Here is a 22,615-nt window from a genome sequence, read left to right as displayed (position 1 = left end):
TGCAGCTGTCTGAGAGCAACAATAACAAGCTCTACCAACTACTTCACCGCGGCTCCGACAGCAGCTGACAGCGTCGAAAACCTCCGAGCTCCACAGAATGCGGCTGTTGAAATAACCCCCACCTCCGTCTCTTCGTCGTCCGAGTCGAAAACCAGGTTGTCGTCGCGGTGACCGCGACGAAACAAGCACGGAGCCTCGGCCGCAGGGGGAGCAGGGCATTTCGGGGCTTCATCTGGGTCAGTGGGCCCGTCGGCGGCTGTAACCGAGGCTCGTTCTCCCCGCAGAGCTCCGTCGCGCCTGTCATTCGGTTCTGTGCTCGTCGCGTGCTGCGCTCTCACCGGGGGAACATGCAGGCTAACGGGGCAGGACGGGACCGAGATTCAGAACTGTCCTGCCGGAACGGTGCGCAGAACGGAGAGTCGTCCTCCGCCAGCGGGGTAGCTCACTCCAACGGACTGGTGTCAGTCAGCAACAATGGAAACACTGTCAGCAACAACAACAACGGAGTGTCAGCGCAGCCCGCCTCCAACAACAGCAGCGGCGCCGCGGACGCCAACTCGGGCGTCAAGAAGAAGAAGCGGCTGTCTCAGTCCGAGGAGGATGTCATCAGGCTCATCGGACAGCATTTACACGATTTAGGGCTCAAGTAAGTCATCCTCAGCCAGCTGGCAGATGATTTCATAACACAGTGGGGACACTTGTACTGAGCTGTACCAGTGCTGGGGGAGGCGGGGGGGGGGACATCGCACACCTCACCTCACAACCAGGCACCGTGATGCTGTCCTGTGCATCAGATCTGAGCACCAGTCAGCGATCTGCAGGCCTCGCAGGTGGATCTGGCCTCTAAATATCTCACTTAGCACAAAGTCCCCATCTGATTGGTCCGCAGTGGACCAGACGGAGTCCAAGTTTCACACTGAACCAGAACTGGCTTCAGTAGCTCTACTATGAGTTTGTGTGGTGTACACACGCCAAATATAGAGATCTGATAGATATATAGGTATATATAATATAAAGTTAGCGTATATATAATTAAATAATATTACTGAACAAATGCAGAGATGCTGGAATTAGTATGGAATAATTCTACAGCATGCTCAGGTTTGCAGTGACAATGATAATATGTACATTAGGCTACATGTTTAAAAGAACCTACAAATGATGCAGTACAGAGGATGTTTGCTGACACTATGACTGATTTAACTGTCACATATTTTTGTTTAACAGAACATTCCCGAGGACGGTAACAGTAAGTGCTTTGTGAAACATGCTCACCACAATGAAGAATTACTCCTCGACATTAACAGTCAGTTCTCAAGTTTGGGCATAAAGTAATCAGCTCAAAATTGCTTGACTGTTGAGCAGAGTTTGGCCTGTGTTCTCTCCCACGTGTCAGGGGGCTACAGTGCGTTGGTTGTGGATTAGTTTTGTAACTGGAACACGATGGGAGTGGACCACATACTGTATGTTTACAGGTCTAAGGAAAGGATGACATGAAGGGGAAACTAGCTACCCACCCCTCATGACCCAAATTCCTGTTATCATATACTGTCAGTTCATACCAAACCATGCGCTTTTGCTTTTGCTTGATGAATAACTAATAAAAGTAAAGAATAAATAGCAAAACGATATGAATTTTCTAACGGTTGAATTACATAATAAAGTTCTCATGAGCTCTTGGTCAGCTCTCCCGTTGTCCTCATCTCTGTCACTGCTTCTAGATAGTAGTGACTAAAGTGAGCTAAAATTGAAATCTGTGGGTCGGCCCACGTTGTGCACAGCATCACGCTCTCTATAGTCATCACAGTCTGTTATTTATCAGTTGTTCACATGACAAGATTGCACCATGACAAATTGATCGTAAGGGCTGAGGCATCCCAAGGTCATTGATTCTGACACTGACTGATTTGTACTCTGATGTGTGTGTTGTTGACAGTCAGACGGTGGACATCCTGATGCAGGAGTCTGGCTGCAGGCTGGAGCACCCCTCTGCCACCAAGTTCCGCAATCATGTCATGGAAGGAGAGTGGGACAAGGTGGGACTAAGTTATCTGAAATACATACCCATGATCCTCGGAGTCTTTTCCAACAGTAATCCGTGCACTCTGTTTAGACCATGTCGAGGACATCATATGGATTTAATCTGCCAAAAAAAGATTGTTTCTTTGCTTGAAACCTCTAGTATTCAGTGTTTGTCTAGTAATGGGTTCATCAATAGTGAAACCTGCCTCAGTGTGTGTTATTTATGCCCCCACTCTCTCTTAACTCAGGCTGAGAGTGACCTGAATGAGTTGAAGGCATTGATGCATTCTCCAAGTGCTATAGTGGTAAGTGGCAAGCCCAGCAGTACTATTTGTGATGCCGTGTTGTGTCATCAACAAATGCCCAAACACTGCACCCATGAGCACACAGCTCTGGCTGCTGGGACAAAGTGCAATAAACCAACAGGAAGTAGTGCTTGAGTTCATCTATTTGCGAATCCTGCAACTGTTTGGCATGAGTTGTGAAGTAATCCATTATATTTTATAGCTCAGCTTATTATTCACATTTTTTTCTTCACTCTGCCTGTTTTCAGTTTACTGCTGGTTCTTTTTATTTCATTTCATCTCAAAATGTACCTTTGTTTTTATTTCATACACAATTTTTACCTAGTGATTGTATTTCATAACTCAACAATGTAGACACTGATGGATAGATAGGTGAAAATGTGATTTGATATCATGCCACATTTGCAACTTTTGGAGCAAAGACTGGTTAGATGTGTGTTTACAGTTTTATTGACTGATGGACTCCTTCATAAACAGAACAGAACACAGTAGGTGAATGTTACACAAATATAGAAGGTGTACAGTCATGCATGTTGCTGATGAAGTAGTGGAACTTTGATGTCTAGTTGTCATATGGTCAGTGTTGCAGAACATGCAGCCTGTAATGACTAATGTCCTCGTTTGTCATTATTGGCCTTGTCCTCTCCTTGTCTTCCTGCACAGCGGATGAAGTTCCTGCTGCTGCAGCAGAAGTATCTGGAGTACCTGGAGGATGGGAAGGTCTTGGAGGCCCTGCAGGTCCTCAGAGCCGAGCTCACTCCTCTCAAGTACAACACGGAGCGTATCCACATCCTGAGTGGGTCAGTTCACAAGCAGACAGGGAAGCTGGGACATAATCTGGAGTATCAATGGAATTTGTAATATCTTTTATAGAGATTTTTTTTACTGCACTCAGTGTGAATGTTCCTTGTTTTTAAGTTTATGTTTAGTGAATGTGCGCTTTGATTGACAGGGCCTTTTGGAGGCCACTTTCAAACAATACTGAAGCTGTCAATAACCTTTGTGACAGAAGTTCATGATTCCATCCTCGTTAAGATGGAGAAATGTCTGTCTCTGCCTCTGAGGACAGACATGACTGTCAGAGATGCTTACACACTGCTGACGTCTTGCTTTTGATGAGGAATTCCGAGTAAGGCTGTGCTTAGGCTAACCACTGTGTTGGTGCAGTGGGGTGCACCCACAGAAGGCTCCTGCAACCAACGGCGGTAGATTGTAAAAAGTCAGTAGGAAAAACAAGGTGATACTGGTGCTGGTCTAGTATGTTTTTTTATGCCGTCATGGTGAGGGGGAAGCCGTAGTCGCATGAGATGAGATCAATACATTAGTGTAAACTGACTGTAAAACAGTTGTGAGTGTAACAGTAGCTGAGAAAATGTCATCATGTGTTCTGAAGGTACCTGATGTGCAGTCATGCAGAGGACCTGCGAGCCAAAGCAGAGTGGGAAGGCAAAGGCATGGCATCACGCACAAAGCTGCTGGACAAGCTCCAGAGTGAGTGTCGTGTGACTTACAGCCCATAGTTATTTCACTCTGCTCCCTTTGTGGTGTCATTGCCATGTATTGTATGTCTGTGTACTGACTTGACGGCAGTAAGTAATTATCATAGAATGTGTTTGAAATTGTTGCTTCTCTTGCCCACGTACATGCACTCCTTAAGATAATCTCTGTCACACATTGAAATCAGATTTTCAATTCAATTCAGTTTTTTTTTTCAATTCAATTTATTTGTATAGCCCAATATCACAACAGAGTGTCTCACAGTGCTTTACAAAGTTCACTGAAGTTCACTCAGTTACATTTTGACCTTTGTGAATAAGAACATGTAGTAGTATGTTGGTCTTGGTGTACAGTGTCATCTTGACTGTATGTATCACAGAATTCTCCGAAATGACACAGATGTCTCTGCAGAGAAGGGTATTATGGGTAACTGTAGGTTGCAGAAGCTCTCAGGGGAGCAGACACACACACACACACACACACACACACACACACACACACACACACACACACACACACACACACACACAGACACCTTCCAAATCTCAACAAGCATTGTGCAGATGCGTCTCAAGCAAGTTGGGAGGTTCAAAAAGGAGCTCAAAACAAAGAGCGTCTGAGCGTGTACGGCTGTGCTCAGCCCGTAGAGGCAGAATTCTAGCTTAAGTGAATATCTGCTGGATGTGTGTCAAATTTGTCTCTCTGGTTAATTCCCTACTCAGATGTTTGTCACTGTAGCAGGTCACTATATGTTCTGAAGTGCTCTGACGCTTTCTGTGTGTGCGCAGCATACCTGCCTCCATCGGTGATGCTGCCACCTCGCCGGCTGCAGACTCTGCTGAAGCAGGCGGTGGAGTTGCAGAGGGAGCGCTGTCTCTACCACAACACCAAGCTGGACAGCGGACTGGACTCAGTGTCCCTGCTGCTGGACCACGCCTGCAGCCGGTAAGAGTCCACGCATCCTGTATCACAGCAGGCTGATGGGACCTCTCTCTGCTTTGAAAAATACAAAGATTGTCATTTGCTACTGTGGGACACTACTGCTTTACACTGTGTGGCCCATAGAAGTGACTTCTGTCTGGATGGGAACAGTGTTAAGTCACTGAATGCTCTCTATAATCATCTCCATGATGGTGTTTGCATATATACCAGTAGAATCAGTTCAGATCAGGGTTTTCCCATTGCCAGTAAGTGTACTATTGTCTACTGTCTGTCTGTTAAATCTGAAATAAATCTCATTATTATCATAATATATTATCATAATCCACAGTATAGCCAGTCATATGAGATATTTGGCAAACCAATGTATGTGACCATATGTGTTGTCATGTTTTATTTGCATATGAAGCTTGATGTGTGTTTGTGTTCCTAATCTTTAGGAAACAGTTCCCTTGCTACACTCAGCAAATTCTCACTGAACACTGCAATGAAGTCTGGTTCTGCAAGTTCTCCAATGACGGCACAAAACTGGCAACCGGGTCCAAAGACACCACAGTCATTGTGTGGCGTGTCGACATGGTAATCGATCATTTATTTGTCATTGATTTCAGTGGGGTGCAGGAAAAATGAGTAGGTGTATGAGAGCTGAAATAACTGGATTATGGACTGGTTTGTCTGTGCGTGTACAGGAAACTCAGCAGCTGAAGTTGATGAAGACTCTGGAGGGTCATGCTTATGGTGTTTCATACCTGGCGTGGAGTCCTGATGATGCCTATCTGATAGCCTGTGGTCCTGATGACTGCTCTGAGCTGTGGCTGTGGAACGTACAGGTACAGCATCTCTCACAGTGACAGCTGCTGTCAGCTCTGTGCTGAATATAAATGAGCAGCAGGCCATCAGCCAAGACTCACAGACTCTCTGACTCTCTGAGAGAAGGCTGTTATAAGCTGGAGGGTCCCTGCAAGAAAAAGCAGCTTTTTATCAAAGACCGTAACCGTGTAATGATGATTAAAAAGTGTACTTAGATTTTTGATATCAGTGTACACTTTTTGGTCCTTTGGATTGTTCGCTTTCACTATTTACATGTTTACTTAAAATGATATGATTAAAAAGTTTTTGGCCATAAGATAATGTTGAATGTCAGATAGCACAGCTCCATCCTCTGTGCTCACTGTATGACATCCATACTCTGCAGCTCAAATCAAGGAAGAAAAGGAACTGAGGGAAAATTGGTCTATGTAATTAATTAATTGATTAATTCAAGCATGTGGACCTCTTGCTTGAACTAAAAACGTGTTATTCGAGTATTGGCAAATTCTGACGTGCTTATTGACGTAACAAAAGAAAACAAATATTATCTAATTATCTGCAATTAACTCTGCAGCTGTAGCTCAAATGTATTTTTTGCTCATAAGTAGAAACAGTGGGTTGTGGAACCACCAGCCAACCAACTTCTCCATGACAACCAGCTGTCGTAGCCCGTCCATGTGTCACATGCTTCGCACAAACTGTACTCCAAAGGAACAACTACCAGTCTTTGGAGCAGTGCCTACGGGGTATTTGTTGCTGTTGAATTGTTAAATGGCACTGGTTATTACTAATTAAAAAAAAAAAAAAAAAAGAGTAGTGCTTTAAACAAGTACCTCGTCAAAGAAGCCACAGTGCTGCTGCTCCGGTCACTTTGATGCAAAAAGGCACATGGACCGTGTGGATGCACATGTACTGTATTCTCCCTCCATCAAGTCTTCTTCAAACCCATTCAAACCTGAAGATCAGTAATTAGAGGGTCACATGACAAAAAAGATCAAACGAGTGATGTAGAGAGTGTCGTGTCTGGTGTTTGTAGTCATGTTTCTCTCTCCTTGTCTGTGTTGTGTAGACGGGGGAGTTGCGTACAAAGATGAGTCAGTCTCACGAGGATAGCCTGACCAGCGTGGCCTGGAATCCAGATGGCAAACGTTTTGTCACTGGTGGCCAGAGAGGACAGTTCTACCAGTGTGTGAGTATTCACAGCACTCACTCTGTGCTGTCAGCGCCCACAGGCTGTGAGGATCACATACAGTGCCTTTACATCACACTCTCTTACAGTTGCACTCAAAATGATTCAACCCCCATTGCAAATTTGGTATATTGTCAGAATTCACAAAATTTCAGCTGTGCTCAATGAACAATTCAAACAAGAACAATTTAAATGGCTCAACACAGCTAATATTACAAGTAGTTTCTCCACATTCAACACAATATTCCACTTTTACTGACTACTGCAGTCTCAATAATTCAACCCTCTGAATAGAATCCTTCATAGCAGCACTCATTTGCTAATCAGGTGTTGTCTCAAGCACATCTGATGCAACTAATCAGGGGCCTCATTAGATGCATCAGGTGTGCTTGAGATAGAACACATCAAATACCTGGACAGGCTGGGGAGGTTTGTTCACTGTGACGTGTGGTTGTATGTTAGAAATATGGGTAATTCAGTCAAAAGAACTGTCCAAACAGTTAAGATAGGAGATCATTGCTTTGCACAAACAAGGAAAATGATAGAAAAAGACAGCAAAGGCACTGAATGTTCCAAGAGATGCTGTAAGAAGCAAAGTTCACACGGTCAAAGCTAAAGGATCACTGGCTGCACTACCTGCATTGGCAGAAAGAGGAAGATATCAACAGCTGCCACCAGATTTCTGAGGAGGCAGGAGGCCAAAAACCCTGGAGTGACTGTAAAAGACCTGCAGTAAGACTTGGTGGCAGCAGTGACTGAGGTTTCAGTTTCTACAGTGAGGAGCACACTAAACACTGAAGGCCTCCATGCCTGAACTCCAAGACCTACACCACTACTGACCCAAAAGCACAAGACAAGTCTCCTCCAATAATGAGACAGATGCTGAAAGGAACACCCTTACAGCGTTTGGAGGACCAGATGGATTCAAACAAGTATCATTAAAACTTAGGAGAAAACCTCAGGCCGTCTGAGGAAGCTGAAGTTGGGGCGTCATTGGACTGCAGGAGTCAGTAAAAGTGGAATATTGTGTTGAATTGGGAGAAACCACCTGTAATATGAGCTGTTTTAAGCTATTTAAATTGATCTTGTTGAAGTTGTTCATTGAACACAGCTGAAAGAAATCAGAAGGTCGGGGGTTCGATCCCCAGCTCCTATGGGTCAACATGTCGAAGTGTCCTTGGGCAAGACACTGAACCCCAACCTGCTCCTGAAGCAGCTTCAGTGTGTGAATGAGTATGAAAGAATAGTCTCCTCCAAATGAGATCCCTCCTGTATGAATGATGTGTGAATGGGTGAATGAGGATGTGATGTAAAAGCGCTTTGAGTAGTTGAAATAACTAGAAAGGTTCTATACAAATACAGACCATTTACCATTTTGCCAACACTCCCAATTTGCAATGGAGTTTGAATCATTTTGAGTGCTACGGTACATCACACACGTTTAACAGAGATGCAGTTGTCCTGATATTGCTATTTTGATGACATGCACTTTGAAAACGTATTGTACATTTTTTTTTCTGTGTTTCACCTGAGTTCAATGCTGAAATGCTGCATGTTTGTTCCCAAGAGGAACCCTGGATATATAGTATCAAACACTGAGTCTCCAGTGAAGTAGACTAGTTTGATCTGGTTTTGTAAAAGAGCCAGTCCAAACTTTAACTTTTGACCTCAAGTAACTCTGAGTGAAAAGATCTTTGTATAAAGAAACTAAAAGTGGCTTTCAGCAAACTCTTCATGTGTGGAGCAGCAGGACTCCAAAGGTCATTTTGATTCTATATATACCTTATCATGATGACTCCTTCTGTAAGCCATATCATCGCACTCACTGTCTTCGAAGTCTTTATTCTCTTTTTCCTCTATTACCATGAAACATAACAGACATTTCAAACTTCCAGCATCACACAACTCAAACAAACAATGCCAGGCTTAAAGGCCATCTATGAGTCCATCTATGGGAGGAAGCGCTGTAACTAGTCATTAGCTCACTTTATCAAAACCAAGGGATCCAACCTTACACATAATCAGTCTTTAACCCGGTCTCCAGTCACACAAACTCTACTGGGTGACTAATGCATCACCCCTCATAGGGGATATTCAGTTCACAGAGAACTTATCATGTCGCAGTGTCTTTTATAAATCCAGGTACTATTCTTCATGCTAAGCACGTCTACATATTGCTGCGAGCGTCTCTTGAAAAAGTGGCTGTTTTTTGTTTTCTAATGTAGAAGAATGATTGTTTTCATTGAAAAGGAAGTCCGTGTCCACAGCCTAACAGTCACACTGCCATCCCCCTCAGTCTCTGTGTTCAACATTACACTGCATTATTTTGAAACGTGAGAGCTTTGAGCTGAATCAAGCAGTCGACTTATCAAAGTTGACATCTGTTTTACAACATAATGAATTAATTATTTAATCATTGAAGTGACGTTTTTAAGTAAAAATGCCAAAAACGTTCTGCTTCCAGCCTGTCTAATGGGAATATTTGCTGGTTTTCTTAGTCTTTGATCAGTACATTGTTGAGTTGTGGACTGTGGGTCACACAAAATTAGACATTTGAAAACATCTAATTTGCCACTATTTTCTGACTTTTTTTTTTTGGACAAATGATTGAGAAAATAATTAGCATACTCTAATTCTAATTGAGGCATTGAAGGATAGATAATCATGTATGTTTGAATTTTTGTGTTCATGGCCATTCATTAAGTAGTGACACTGGATCAGATCAGAAAGTGCTGTAGACATAACATTGAGTATTACAGACAGACAGAAAAAGGAAATAATGGCTAAAACTTTTGCAATATTTGTAAACTGACTGATGTGGGATTTCCCTGCAGCTGGTGTTGGTGGTGTTCTGAATGCATTTCGTTTCCTCCTAACTCATAGGACTTGGATGGAAACCTGCTGGACTCATGGGAAGGAGTTCGGGTGCAGTGCCTGTGGTGTCTGAGTGATGGCCGGACTGTTCTTGCATCAGACACTCACCAACGCATCCGCGGATACAACTTTGAAGACCTGACGGACAGAAACATGTAAGTGACCACACTGTCTGGGCTGAACCCCCTCTTTTTGACCTGTACCAAACCTGTGAAAACAATGATCCCAAACATTCCTCAAAGTCCACCAAGGCTTCAGAAAAAGTCCTGGAAGATACTAGAGTGGTCGTCACAGTCGCCTGACTTGAATCCCATAGATGGGTGGGATTTGAAGAAGGTGGTTGCAGCACACAAACCCAAGAACATCAGAGAGCTGGAGGCTGTTGTCCATGAGGAATGGGCTCAGATTCCTCAGGAACACTGTCAGAACCTGGTGTCTGCTGAACGTGATGCAAATGTGATGCATAGACAGTTTCAATTGTTCTTGCTTGAGTTGTTCATTGACCACAGTTGAAAGTTTGTACATTTTGCCAATACACCTAATTTGCAATGGGAGGTTGAATAATTTAGAACTGTACAAGCACACGGTGCTCAGTGGTGATACTTGAGGCCTTTAGTCCCATCCAAAGAACGTTTTTAAATTTACAAGCAGTCTTAATGTAATAAAATCAACAAAAGTATCAAACCATTGAGAGGGCATGGCCAGTTCCTGTTACAGGACACATGTATCAGCCACAAGTCCTGTGCTTTCACCCAGCAGCATTGTTTGGATGGACATGTCTGGTGAATTGAATGAGCAGCATGTGGGTGTGCCTGATTCATGTGCCGGTTACATGTGATCCAAACACTGTCTTGGAGTAGCTGGCCTCTTGCCCTGCATGTGGATGATGTTGTGTGTTGTATCGTTCCAGAGTGCAGGAGGACCACCCCATTATGTCTTTCACTGTTTCCAAAAATGGAAGGTTAGCTCTGCTCAACGTTGCGACTCAGGTGAGCAGCTTGTTACTTCCTTACATTTCATATCACAATATACCCTCCTTAATTTGAACTTAAGCTAGTTGCTACAGTAGCAGTTCAGTTAAACGTTGATATTGAAATGTGTGTCTCACTAAATGCTGTGTGTTTATAGGGAGTGCACCTATGGGACCTGCAGGACCGTGTGCTGGTGAGAAAGTACCAAGGGGTAACCCAGGGCTTCTACACCATCCACTCCTGCTTCGGAGGGCACAATGAAGACTTTATCGCTAGTGGCAGTGAAGGCAAGACAACTTGATGTTTAGTAGAAAGCTCAGCTGCTTTCTGTTGTGAAGTGAGTCAGCAGACAGAAAAAAAAACTTGGAGCTAGATCCAAATGAAAAGAGCTTCACTATGTTCACTATGTTGACGATCACTATCTTGATCGTCGGAGCTACTTCTCAGACTTGACAGACTCCAGACAGTATGCTTTTTACATAAATATCTCTGCAGTCCCACACGAGACGTTCTGGGTGTCCCTAGGTCACAGGGGCCCGCAGAGGTGTACATTTACCTCAACTTCACCTCATGGGGACATGCATGTCAAGCAAGTTAAAAGCTGAAAAAGTAAGCATCATGAAAACGGTGTGGCACAGTTAAAAAACAGCCACATGATCGTCTCTGACTAACCCTGGTGTATGATCGCCTACGTGCAGCCTGGAGAAATCCCCCATGTGATGAGTAAAGAGACTTTCATTTGTAAAACTGGTGAGGTTGCTTTTTAAGTCTAATTCAACAAACTGATCACAGCTGATGAGGTGTCCTGTCTCCTGTCAGACCACAAAGTTTACATCTGGCACCGGCGCAGTGAGTTGCCCATCGCAGAGCTGACTGGTCACACCCGCACGGTCAACTGTGTGAGCTGGAACCCTGTCCTGCCCGGACTACTGGCCAGCGCCTCTGACGACGGGACCGTCCGAATCTGGGGACCCGCCCCCTTTCTGGATGTCCAGGATGCAGAAGGGCTCAATGGTACGAGCATGAAAACAAGTATGTGTAGGTGTTTGAAAGGCTGTGCAGGTCATCAGTGTATGACATCACAACACTGAGGGCCTACTGTTGTATTTGTTTTTTCAGCCACGCTCTAATCAGGTTCCTCAACAGTTTTCATTTAAGATGGAAATCCAGTGTCCGTTTCTTGAACCTTTGCTAGCCCTGTAGTTGGTCTCACTGGCCGGCCACCAGAGTTAAGAAAGGTACGTTAGTGACAGGGAACTCCATCACAGGTGAAAGAAACTTGCAGCAGCTGTCAACGAGACTATGCTAGCACTAGCATGGAGTGACATGTGATGCGTTAACAGTGAGCAGATGTCTTAGTCTGCAGCTGCGAAGCAGTCAGCACAAGCCATCATCACACTGGTTATCCAGGTTGTGCTGAAAGAGGTTAAACAGGTAATGCTGGGCTAGACTAGGTTAAACTAACTAGGCTACTCCAGCAACAAGATCAGTTCAAAATAAACATGTCAAGTCTAAAGTGATCTAGACTGGGCAGCTTAAAGTGAGCTCTGGTAATCTGGAACCAGTGAAAATTCAAACAAAGAAAGATGGACACATTCAAAAAGCAGCCACATCACTGGCTGAAGTCATGGTGGGCCACGCCCCCACCTGTCAATCACACTCAAGTGGTCAGCTGTATCAAAAACCACTGTAGGATCTAAAATAATCAAACATGTCTGCTCGCTGTCAGCTACTAAAAGAATTATATCCAGAACACTAAGAAGTGCTGTAACTGTTAGCTTAGCACTGACCGATTCAAATGCTACGAGGGTGCACTGTATGTTGTCTGGGAAAGTCCCACCAACCTGAACCTGATTAGAGGAAGAAAAACTCTTCACACTTATCAGCTGAGGGGGCGATGAAGGGTGCTGTGATGAATAAAGAGACAGCTAGAGATGTCTTTGTTTCTGGGAAATACTAAGGCTTGTCTAACTTCATGAGTTCCACAGGTTCAGAGTTTTTAGCCTGCTTTGTGCTTTGCAATAAGTTTTGTTTAAAGAATGGATTTCATGATGTAGTCATGGCTGTGGGGATGTTGGTATTGGGCCTAGGAGGAGGATAGTAACACCAGAGGGTTTGTCTTTTCAAACCCCACAGTACACTGCAGTCTGAGCACATGTAGCCCATCACGGCACATTTGGTGAAGGCACCCCCACACTAACCTCTCTAAAATCACACACACGACTTCATCCTTTGCTCTCCTGCTCCACTGATTTTACAGAGGTAATAGATGTCATTAATGCTAGTGTGACAGAATAAGGACTACTGAGTGATTCTTACAGGCATCTGTCATCCAGCTAGCTCTTCCTAATATTCAGTGTACCATCACGGACATGCACAGCTGGACAAAATATTAGGAACACCTCACAGGATGACGCCATGCAGCTCAACAGACACACAAACCACAGCCTCCAAAAGGTGCATCAAGTTCAACACTAAGCACTAAAATACTACAAACACTCAAACCTCTGTGAAGGAAAATGTATTGGACTGCCCCTGAAGCCATAGAACAGTCAAAGCAAAGTGTTGCTGCGCTGCTGCCAAGACTTTCAGCTGGTCAATAAAGTTCAGGTTATTGACTGAAGACAGCTGACGTAGCCTTCAGCACCACTGCACGTGTTTCTGGCTGGTTCTCACTAATGAGTGTGAGTGTGGACGTTAACGGGCCACTTCAGTGAGCGGCTTCATGTCTAAACAGACAGCAGGTGAAGATGATGATGATGAAGGAAGGTGTGTGACCTGTGTTTCTCCTCTCCTGTCAGAATGTTGCAGCATGGACAGCTGATGGCGTGCTGCTGCTGCGAACCTGAGGAACATTAAGACTCATAGACACTTGAATGGATGAAGCGGGGAAAGCTTTGGTGATTGGACAGCAGCTTCCTGGAGGCGGGGCCAGCAGTGCTGTCAGGATATTACAACACAGAGACGTCAGACTCATTGTTGAGAGCAGAGCTGGCCGGCAAGGTGAAGCTAGGCTATGTAACCCCCCCTCCTCCTGTGTGGGCTCCTTCCCTCAGCACCATCCGGAACCACCCACCTCCTCTTATTTATTATCACCGGCATTATTTATTCGTGAGTAGTTCACTGACTTGTGCTAGGCTGTGACATAGCAGCGTTTGGGAACGGGGTGGGGGCTGCTGAGCTGCTCACATGAAGAAGCTTCAACTTTTATTCTCTCTGACCTCCTGAGCGTCTGAAGAGATTTTACCCACAGGAACATTTGATGGATGTAATACCCACTTGAAGAGTATCTTTTAAATGCAGATTGCTATGTTACCTTGTCATTTTTAATGCAGAAGACAGTTTTTCCCTTCAGCCTCCCTGCTTGTAGTCAGAGAAAGAGTAGTATCTGATGGGCACATTGCATAGGATTGCACAGGATGAGGTATTGATGGCTAACCCCTGGTTGAGACCCTGGCAGTGTGTCCTGCTGCTTGTGTGAACGTACGCCGAGTGGTTGGCTGCCCTCTGAGAGTATACAGCAGCTGATGTGTGGAAACGATGAGTTCACAGGATTATCTGACACCCCTTACCCCTGCACAGGGATTATGTGAGTGTAGTTTGCTTCATGCTGTCAGTGTGGATTCCCTTTTTGTTTTGCTGTTAAATCTTTGCTCTGGCTTCACTCTCTGCTCTGTATTTCTGTTTCCAGCCTGTTGCCATGTCTCCCTGCAAAGAAACAGCAGTCCTCATATCATTTTTGGTTTGGTTTAGTTGTTACATGAAGTTTTACTAATCACCTTGTTTGTTTTTTATTCACTACAAGTGGAGCTGTAACACTTAAGACACTCCCTGATTTCTTACGTACCTTGTAAACCCCACTAAAGCCAAGCATCTGTGAATTGTTTTAAAGGATAAGGCTGTAGTTCTCATCAAGCGTAACTCTAACAGGAGAAAAGAATTCATTTGCTGGGGACTATTTTCAGTGGAGGATTAATCTACATGTGGTGCTGTAGTGGGTGCTTACGGCAGCAGGACAGTGTGTGTGGCACTGAGTCAGAAGAAACTCCAGTGGTGATGAAGGGACAGGAGCTCTGAGGCTCAGAGAGAGCACACACACCAGGCTGTGACACACACACACACACACACACACACACACACTCAGCAACAAAATGGAGTGTGTCTTTAACAATCAATGGCTAACACATTTGTACACAAGTGTAACATAAAGTTATAATGAAATTCTACAAAGTGTCTCCTTTCAGAGTCAAAAGAACAATCTTGAACAATGATATGATGGTCTATGTAATATGTGCTGTATATTTGTATGTTATGGCATATATTAAGAGGCTGTGGACACACAGACAGGATGACGGGTGTTTCAGGGTTCCCACGCTGATCGTTAGTCAAATTAAAAGAGGTTTCAGTTGCTCTCTGACAGCTTCATACCAAATTTTCTTGACTGCACTACTTTTGTAATTTAAAGCAGCAAGTTCACGTTTACAACTGCAAACACAGGACAAACTTCAGTGCAGCCAAACTCACACTTCATCCTTTCTTTGTGACATTTCTCCAAACTGCCTCTACAGATTCTATTGACTAGTTTTTCCAGAACCTCTGTAGTCCTGCACGATAACCGTAGGACTGTCAGGACTGTGGGAACCCACGTTTATCTGCCCAGACACCATCGCAGCCAGCACCAGCTTCATCTTTCATCACAGAACACACACGCTCGTGGTACACAACAGTAGATGTCACACAATCACAGATGTGGTGTTCTAGTTTCTGCTTCTGTGATTTTCTTCAGTTTTAGTTTCTTCTGAGTGTTTCAGGCTTCTCTTTTCTCTTCTAGCCGTAAGAAGCCAAAGTAGGAACTTTGATTGCTTGCAGGCAGTTTCTGCCAGAAACCATTTTACATTTTAAATGTTATTACAAAAAGTGATTGTACTGTTCTGTATTGTTCTGTAGGAGAAGTGTTATGTATGCATATTTTAAATAAAGCATTCAGGGTTGCAAAATGGAATTTATTTTGAAATGTCCTTCACTGCTACTTAGTGCAGTACGTTTCTGTGTCTGACCAACATCTGAGCAACACCCACTCAGACACCAGCTCAGACACACACATCAGTTTAATATTAGCAGATTTACTGTCTGATATAAATTGTTAAGTTGAAGATATTTTCAGTGTAGAGAACTTGTGAAGTTCATGCTCCAATAATCCAGACTAACATGATTCTGGTGATTCTCTGCCAGCTCACTTCTTTGAACATTGAGTTTTTCCAGACTGACTGGCAGAGGTGGAAGAACTGCTCAGGTCCTTCCCTTCAGTAAAAGTATCTGTCCAGCGATGGAAACATGCTCCACTACCAGTAAAGCTCCTGCATAGATAACAGTCCACAGTAAGTGTTAGTAGTCCTGCTGTACTTAAAGTCTAAAAGTCAAAGTGTTGGTTTGGTCCCTCTCACTGACCTTTTCTGTATGTGGCTTCATTCAGTGAAGCATCTGTGTCAGAGCAGCGTGGTATTGGTGGAGCTGATGGAGGGTGAGCTGGGGTTGGACTACTCTGGTCCCTCAGTGTGGGGGTAAGGCTCCTCTAAAGGGTCAACAGATGACACCTCTGTTCTCATTTTCTGGGCTTTTCTCTAATCTATTATTGTTGGTGTAATGGTGATGATCTGAGCGATTATTGAAATGAAACCATGAGAAGTTCAAAGTGAAATCTCACTGTTGAAGCGACACACTGCTGTTTACAGGATGGCAGAAGCCAAAAAGGTTCTTACCAGTGGATTCATCTCTAACAATGTGATTTTTTTAAAGCTTGTTTTTATCCATTTTGTCAAATCTTCATCTGAAAAGTAACTAAAGCCGTCGATAAATACCACATTTCCCTCTGAAATGTTGAGGAGTGGAAGTATAAAGGAGCCTAAAATGGAAATGCTGAAGTGAAATCCAACACAGTGGAGCGCTGAGCATCTTAGGAGCCAGGTCAGAATAACAGGCTTCAGCCATCAGGACACAAACACCAGTCCACAGGAAGGATCATGCTGCACACGAGCTGAACTTAACTCAGGTAGTATCCTACTGTAATATTCTCTGGTAAAGCACGAGGGGCACTGGATCACTGTGACTGATCACTTTTGGTTGATCTGTTGATCCACAGATGTCAGGCCCTTAATAATGAGCAAATCAAGATGTGACTTTTATCTCTTCATTGTATTTTCACCAACGGAAAATATCAAATGGAACAAGTGCAGCATGTTACTACTCACTCACACACACACACACACACACACACACTCACACACACACACACACACACACACACACACACACACACTCACACACACACTCTCACACACACACTCTCACACACACAGTTTCCAGTTCAATTCAATCCAGTTTTAAGGTATATTTTCTAATACACTTTTAGAGCACATGTGACATCCTCAGCTAGCACGACTGCCCCCCCCCCCCCCCCCCCCCCCGCTGAGGGACTCCCAGCCGCCTCCTCCACCTCCCCTCATCGTCCCACAGCTCACTAACGCTGCCTCCTCCCGCCGTACCTGGGGGCTCCTCCCGCCGTACCTGGGGGCTCCTCCCGCCGTACCCGAGGGCTCCTCCTGCCGCTGTTCCCGCTGATATCATGGGACAGATTCCCACCATCCTGGCCGAGCACTTTGTCCTCCACATGGACTGACTCCTCATCCACACCTGGTCTCCACTGGTCATCACCGGCAAAACTCTCTCTCCCCCACAGACCACCGTAGCTCCCCCTTGTGGTCAGGAGTGCTAACTACAATGTCTGCCGTTCCTGTGTTGGCCAGTAGCAGAACTTGATGCCACTTTATGGAATGATCCTTACCACTGCAAACAATCCTCATATGGAACATCTGCCTCCTTTGAACATGTTGCACTCCAGCTGAGATCCTCCTGTTGTATAATACTGGTGACCATTTCCAGACCCCTAAAATATAGTGCACACTTCTTTGAGGACTGCTGTCGGCAGTCTGTGTGTAGTTTTAGTAGGTGATTTTAATATTCACTTTGATAATCCCAAAGATGGCAGTGATAAAGAACTTCTGTTTATCCTTGACAACTTTCTCAGCATGTATCAGAGTCAACACACTGATTATTTCCAATAATAGAGCTACATAACTTCTTTTAGTTTGTAACTATTTATGCATATATATATCTATATCTAAATATATATCATTGTATTGTCTTTTAATGCATCTTCTCTTAAGCTTTAACTATTCATTTTCTTGTTTTTATTTTACATTTACATCTTTTACATGCAATGTAATGTTTGTGTCTTGTCTTTATCGTGTTTTATGTCCCTGTAAAGCACTTTGACTTGCCTTGTGTCTAAAAGGGTAACCACTGATTATTCACACTGACAGAGGCCAATGTTCAGGTGTTCTCCTCCTCCTCCTCCTCCTCCTCTCACTCACACAGGAGAGGCAGATAAGAGCTTACCTTTCATTGCTAGGGCAACATGTGCTGTTCCACTGTTGGGTCAGTGACTGAACACAAACTACATGGCATTTTTATAATATGTCATCTAATCTATTGGATTACAAAAAGAATGGAATCACATCTGAATATGTTTGGACCCCCCCAACCACATAGTGGAGCACCTGTCTAAGAAACACTGTGTGTCAGACACACTCATCAGGAGTTCATAGCTTTGGTTTTAATGCATCTAAAGTGGTTATCATGAAAACAAGACTCTTTATCATGAGAACGTTTCAGAATGATGTCACATTTCAAAGACATAACCACAACAAGCTCAGTGCAACATGGGAGGAAATAAGTAGACAAGCAAATAGTCCCAGCAGAGGCAGAACTCCTCTTCTAAAGAATAATTTAACATCTGTCGAGTGTCATTACAGGCATGATGCCACATATTCATCATGTCACACAATATGTGGCAGATGTGTTTGCTTCTTCGGGGGCAAAGACTCATTCTAGGGCTGATTAAGACTTTCTTTCATTTTTATTTATCAAACACCACATTTGCTCCAAAAAGGAAGAAACTTACAAACTGCACAAGAGAGTTTAGAGTTTAGAGAGGATCAGACGTGAACTTGTCCAGCAGCAGTCCCCAGTTGACCCTCAGTGAAGACAGAAATGGCTCCAGAGCATCTGCACATGTGGCTCACACAGAAGGCCTGTCCCATCACACACACTTCACCAAGTACAGCGGAGTGTACGGACACACCCAGCGTCCCAGTGAAAAGCTGGGACGCCCGCGGATGTGGGGAATGTCACACTTGAGCATACAGTGTGTGTTCAGCACAAACATCGCTCAGTAAACACAGCATCAGTGCAAAATTGAGGTCAACTCCAATTGTTCAAATTCAAACTGCCACTCACAGTAAGAATACAACAGCCATTAGTTACATACAGTAAAATACACCACCACCACCACCACCAACCCCCCCACCCCACCCTCCAGCCATCCTCCCAGCAAAGCAGACAATGGCCCAACACACTGATGTGTGTGCTTTAATGTGATTACTGCAGCAGACCGACTGTGTAATCTGCTGCACACACACTCACAATGAGGCAAATATGGATTTTAATCAACTTCAAATCAGCTGTGTGTGTGTGTGTGTGTGTCTGTGTGTGTCTCTGTGTGTGTGTGTGTGTGTGTGTGTGTGTGTGTAGGCTGACATGAGCCTGTGATCAGTAGTAGTGTGATGTTAGAAGTCTGGCTGGTCTCGTGTGCATAAAGAGTCTCAGAACAGGGTGAGTGAGCCCCCACCTTTAGGTCGCTGGTGTTAATGATAGCTTCAGGAGTTCAGACAAATGATGGAGCAACAGCAGCGTTGGGCTGACTGAGTGCAGGGGGGCCACCATAAAGACCCCACCCACAGTCTGTGTAGGAACATATCCCCCCACCCCAGCTATCCTGGGGTGTGTGTTCACATACAGACTGGTGACAGAGGAAAACACTGTGAATAACGGGTGACTGTTTCTTACTGCAGGGCTATCAGCTGTGTATCTGGTCATTTCTGCCCAAAGAACATAGAGGAGTGACAAACACACAAACTAGTCCACCACTTTCACACCAGTCTTCTCCGTCTGGATTCAAAAGGAAAATATGTCAGAGGACAACTTGCATAAAACATTACTTTACTTAAACCTGAAAAGGCACACGTGGTAAAAAAGAAAAGCCTGGAGCGAAGGGCTCAGACACTACAAGTGACAGCAGTGTCCCTCAGTCTGCTTCCTGATGGCACAACGCTGCGATCACACAGGTAAAAACACTTAACAGGGCACCGTGGCTTCATAAACTCAAACATGGAGCTTCACACGTCCTTCAGAGGTGGCAGACACACAACTGACCTCTGAATCACAACATGACACACAATCTAGGAGGAATGTTTCCAGCACCTTGTTGAATTCATGCCACGAAGAACCCCAGCTGCTCTGGGGGCAAAGGGTCCCCACCAGAACACACATGGACCAAATTAAGTGGTCACTGAGTGTAGCTGCAGGTTTTAATAATCACCTAAACAATAAAACTAAGCAGTTGCGTCATGATGTTATGGAAGAGTTAAATATTAACCTTCACGCTGGATAAAAGTCAAAACTCTGGGATTCTGATTAAACAAGTAATCGTGTGAAGCACAGCAATGGTGAGCTTCTCTCCACTGTTCTGAAAGACTGTATGCACGCAGGATGGCGGGGGGGACAGCAAACCCTGGAGTTTAGAATTTGGCAGCTGGGGTCAGAGGGCTCGCTGGGGGCTTCAGTCGTTGATCAGAGCCAAGATCATGCTGGAAAAGAGGAAGGGGGGGGTATGTGTTAATGGAGAACTGGCTGTAAAATACACACACACACACACACACACACACACACACACTTCAGCAGGTGTGAAGAGGAGCAGCCCCAGACTAGCCAGGACCCTCCATCAGCTTTTTGGCCACAAACCTCCCCATGAAGACCACTTGTGGCCAGACTACCACTTTTGAAGGGAAGCAAACATAATGTGTCTTTGTTTCCTTCCTAGAGGAGCTGGTGCTGAAGGCAAAGGATGGTCACACCATTTTTCTTCTGTTCGCTCACTTTGCATTTTGTAAACTGATAAAAAATAAACAATCAAATTCTCTCTCTCTCTCTCTTGTAAGAAAACAGACTGGGGTAAGAACAGAATAGTGAGGTAGGAGGTAGGTCTACAGTGAAGTCCTTGAACGTGTCACTAAATGTCAGTGTGTCTGTAGATGATGTTGCTCTCACCTGTACAAATAAATGAAGAAACAGAGCAGGTGGTACCCCAGTTTGATCATAGCCTCCTTCATGTGGGACTTGAGCTGACCTCGGTTGTGGATCTCAGTGGGGTCGAACACGCCCATGTTTCCCATCGGAACCTTCACGTACCTGCAGGGACAAGAGCAGCCTCACTGAACCATGGACCATGTGGGAGATGTGGATAGAATCTTCGTTCTATGTGTCGTTTTAAATTGCAGTATCAATATACAAGATGCTGTTGTGTATTTCCTGGTAATTCAACTGAGAGACCAGATTGGAATGTCTGTCTTTTGGCCAAAGCAGTGTATGAAACACCTGAAAGATCTAATACCACCATGACGAAGTCCTGCTCATTGATTTGCAACACTGCTTTAAATAATCTACCTCACCCAGACATATTAAAGGAACAATGCCTGCAGCATAAACTGTATCGCTACATCTCTGCTGTCTCACAGTACATGTTGTCACATCAGCCAACCCCACAGGAGAGCACGTTCTCTCACACACACTGGCAGCATGAGCATACCTATAGATGTTCCAGGCTGCTACAGGCAGGTTGAGAAGAGAGATGAACCAGTGCATCGAGACCAACATCAGCATAGTGGAGAGGCATTGGCCAACCATCTCTGGAATCACCCACTGGAATCAAAACATCAAAAGTCCATCACCCGAGGAAGTAATAAAGTCTTTTGCTCTATAGTATCTATACAAACATACACCACTAACAGCAGCCTGAGCAGTCACTGTGTGCACATGTGGCCTGATGATGATGATGGCCACACTACCGTGACCTGATGATGATGATGGCCACACTACCGTGACCTGATGATGATGATGGCCACACTACCGTGACCTGATGATGATGATGGCCACACTACCGTGACCTGATGATGACCACACTACCGTGACCTGATGATGATGATGACCACACTACCATGACCTGATGATGATGATGATGATGATGATGATGATGATGATCACACTACCGTCACTTACTTTGTTGAGCTTGGAGCAGCAGGCTCGAGCATTGATGTAGTCACACTCCAGGTCCGACAGGGTGATAATCTGAGCTCCAGGTCAAAGGTCAACATCTGGGGACGGACTCACAAGTGCTCAACAGAGAAGATATACACATCACTATTGTCTGACCCTTCACTAAAGTCCCGCCTCCAGCAAAAAGGGAGCCCCCACTTGCTGACTCACAGGGAGACACCGCCAGTGACGGCAGCACGGCTCATTTCGCTCAGTAAGCTAAGTAAAGCCTGCCTGTTGTTACCTCACACTAAAGCCACGTAGTGTCCACACACTCCGTGGGACGTTTAGTTTCGGGCTGGCCGTCTTGTGACACACCTCGCCGCACCGTGCCTCTGCCGCTAAACCCCCCCTCAGCCCGTCACTGTCAGTGGGAACGAGGCGGCTAACCGGCTAACCGGCTAGCCGCTGCTCCGCGCTGCTAATGTGCTAATGGAGAGAAAGGGCTTCCTAAGAGCTTCCGGGCAGCAGGGCGGTTTGATGAATACGTCCCACAGCCACCAGAAAACAGAGCCGAAAAGGATACAAAGTAGACCGAGAGGAAAATCAGTGCACAGCAGTCCACAAGTGACAGAATGAACACTACCGCCTCCATTTTTCTTTTTCCGTCAGCGGTTTGTCATGGTTTCCGGCCGGTTCGCCACACAGTGACAGTTATTCTGGTGCTGTACTGCCATCTAGCGGGGGGGCTGATGAGAGCACAGCCACCGGACAGCTTGAATGAAAGCACACGCTGATTG

At 44.8% G+C, this 22,615-nt stretch overlaps 2 protein-coding genes across 3 annotated transcripts; one reads left to right on the top strand and one right to left on the bottom strand.

Annotated features, from left to right (window-relative positions):
* Positions 1 to 15,599, top strand: wdr26a (WD repeat domain 26a). 2 transcript variants are annotated; one of them, XM_070835333.1, is made up of 14 exons: positions 1 to 646; positions 1,937 to 2,036; positions 2,271 to 2,327; positions 2,991 to 3,127; positions 3,721 to 3,818; positions 4,613 to 4,769; positions 5,204 to 5,342; positions 5,453 to 5,593; positions 6,643 to 6,762; positions 9,646 to 9,791; positions 10,547 to 10,625; positions 10,765 to 10,894; positions 11,427 to 11,621; positions 13,409 to 15,599. In XM_070835333.1, the coding sequence occupies exons 1-14, from the start codon at positions 348 to 350 to the stop codon at positions 13,429 to 13,431; spliced, it is 1,821 nt and encodes a 606-aa protein (XP_070691434.1). In that variant the 5' UTR covers positions 1 to 347; the 3' UTR covers positions 13,432 to 15,599. The 2 variants fall into 2 exon arrangements, with proteins under 2 accessions (XP_070691434.1, XP_070691433.1); XM_070835332.1 differs by having other exon boundaries at positions 11,427 to 11,639.
* A 2,964-nt stretch (positions 15,600 to 18,563) lies between these two features.
* cnih4 (cornichon family member 4) lies at positions 18,564 to 22,477 on the bottom strand. Its single transcript, XM_070836139.1, has 5 exons — positions 22,402 to 22,477; positions 21,840 to 21,908; positions 21,370 to 21,482; positions 20,832 to 20,972; positions 18,564 to 20,371 (listed from the first exon to the last, which is right to left on the bottom strand). The coding sequence occupies exons 1-5, from the start codon at positions 22,468 to 22,470 to the stop codon at positions 20,344 to 20,346; spliced, it is 420 nt and encodes a 139-aa protein (XP_070692240.1). The 5' UTR covers positions 22,471 to 22,477; the 3' UTR covers positions 18,564 to 20,343.
* Positions 22,478 to 22,615: the final 138 nt, after the last annotated feature.

Source organism: Pempheris klunzingeri, chromosome 8 (genome assembly GCF_042242105.1).
Source record: "Pempheris klunzingeri isolate RE-2024b chromosome 8, fPemKlu1.hap1, whole genome shotgun sequence".
Classification (NCBI taxonomy): Eukaryota; Metazoa; Chordata; class Actinopteri; order Acropomatiformes; family Pempheridae; genus Pempheris; species Pempheris klunzingeri.
The sequence above is the reverse complement of the archived record's forward strand: the minus strand, read 5'-3'. Positions and strand labels throughout refer to the sequence as shown.

Coding starts and splice junctions, on each gene's coding strand:
- wdr26a (XM_070835332.1), top strand. CDS start 348: ATGCAGGCTAACGGGGCAGGACGGGACCGAGATTCAGAACTGTCCTGC. Junction 4,770..5,203: donor CTGGACCACGCCTGCAGCCG/GTAAGAGTCCAC, acceptor CCTAATCTTTAG/GAAACAGTTCCCTTGCTACA. Junction 10,895..11,426: donor TATCGCTAGTGGCAGTGAAG/GCAAGACAACTT, acceptor GTCTCCTGTCAG/ACCACAAAGTTTACATCTGG.
- cnih4 (XM_070836139.1), bottom strand. CDS start 22,470: ATGGAGGCGGTAGTGTTCATTCTGTCACTTGTGGACTGCTGTGCACTG. Junction 21,909..22,401: donor TTTTCCTCTCGGTCTACTTT/GTATCCTTTTCG, acceptor CCTGGAGCTCAG/ATTATCACCCTGTCGGACCT. Junction 20,372..20,831: donor TTCTTCATTTATTTGTACAG/GTGAGAGCAACA, acceptor CCTCTTTTCCAG/CATGATCTTGGCTCTGATCA.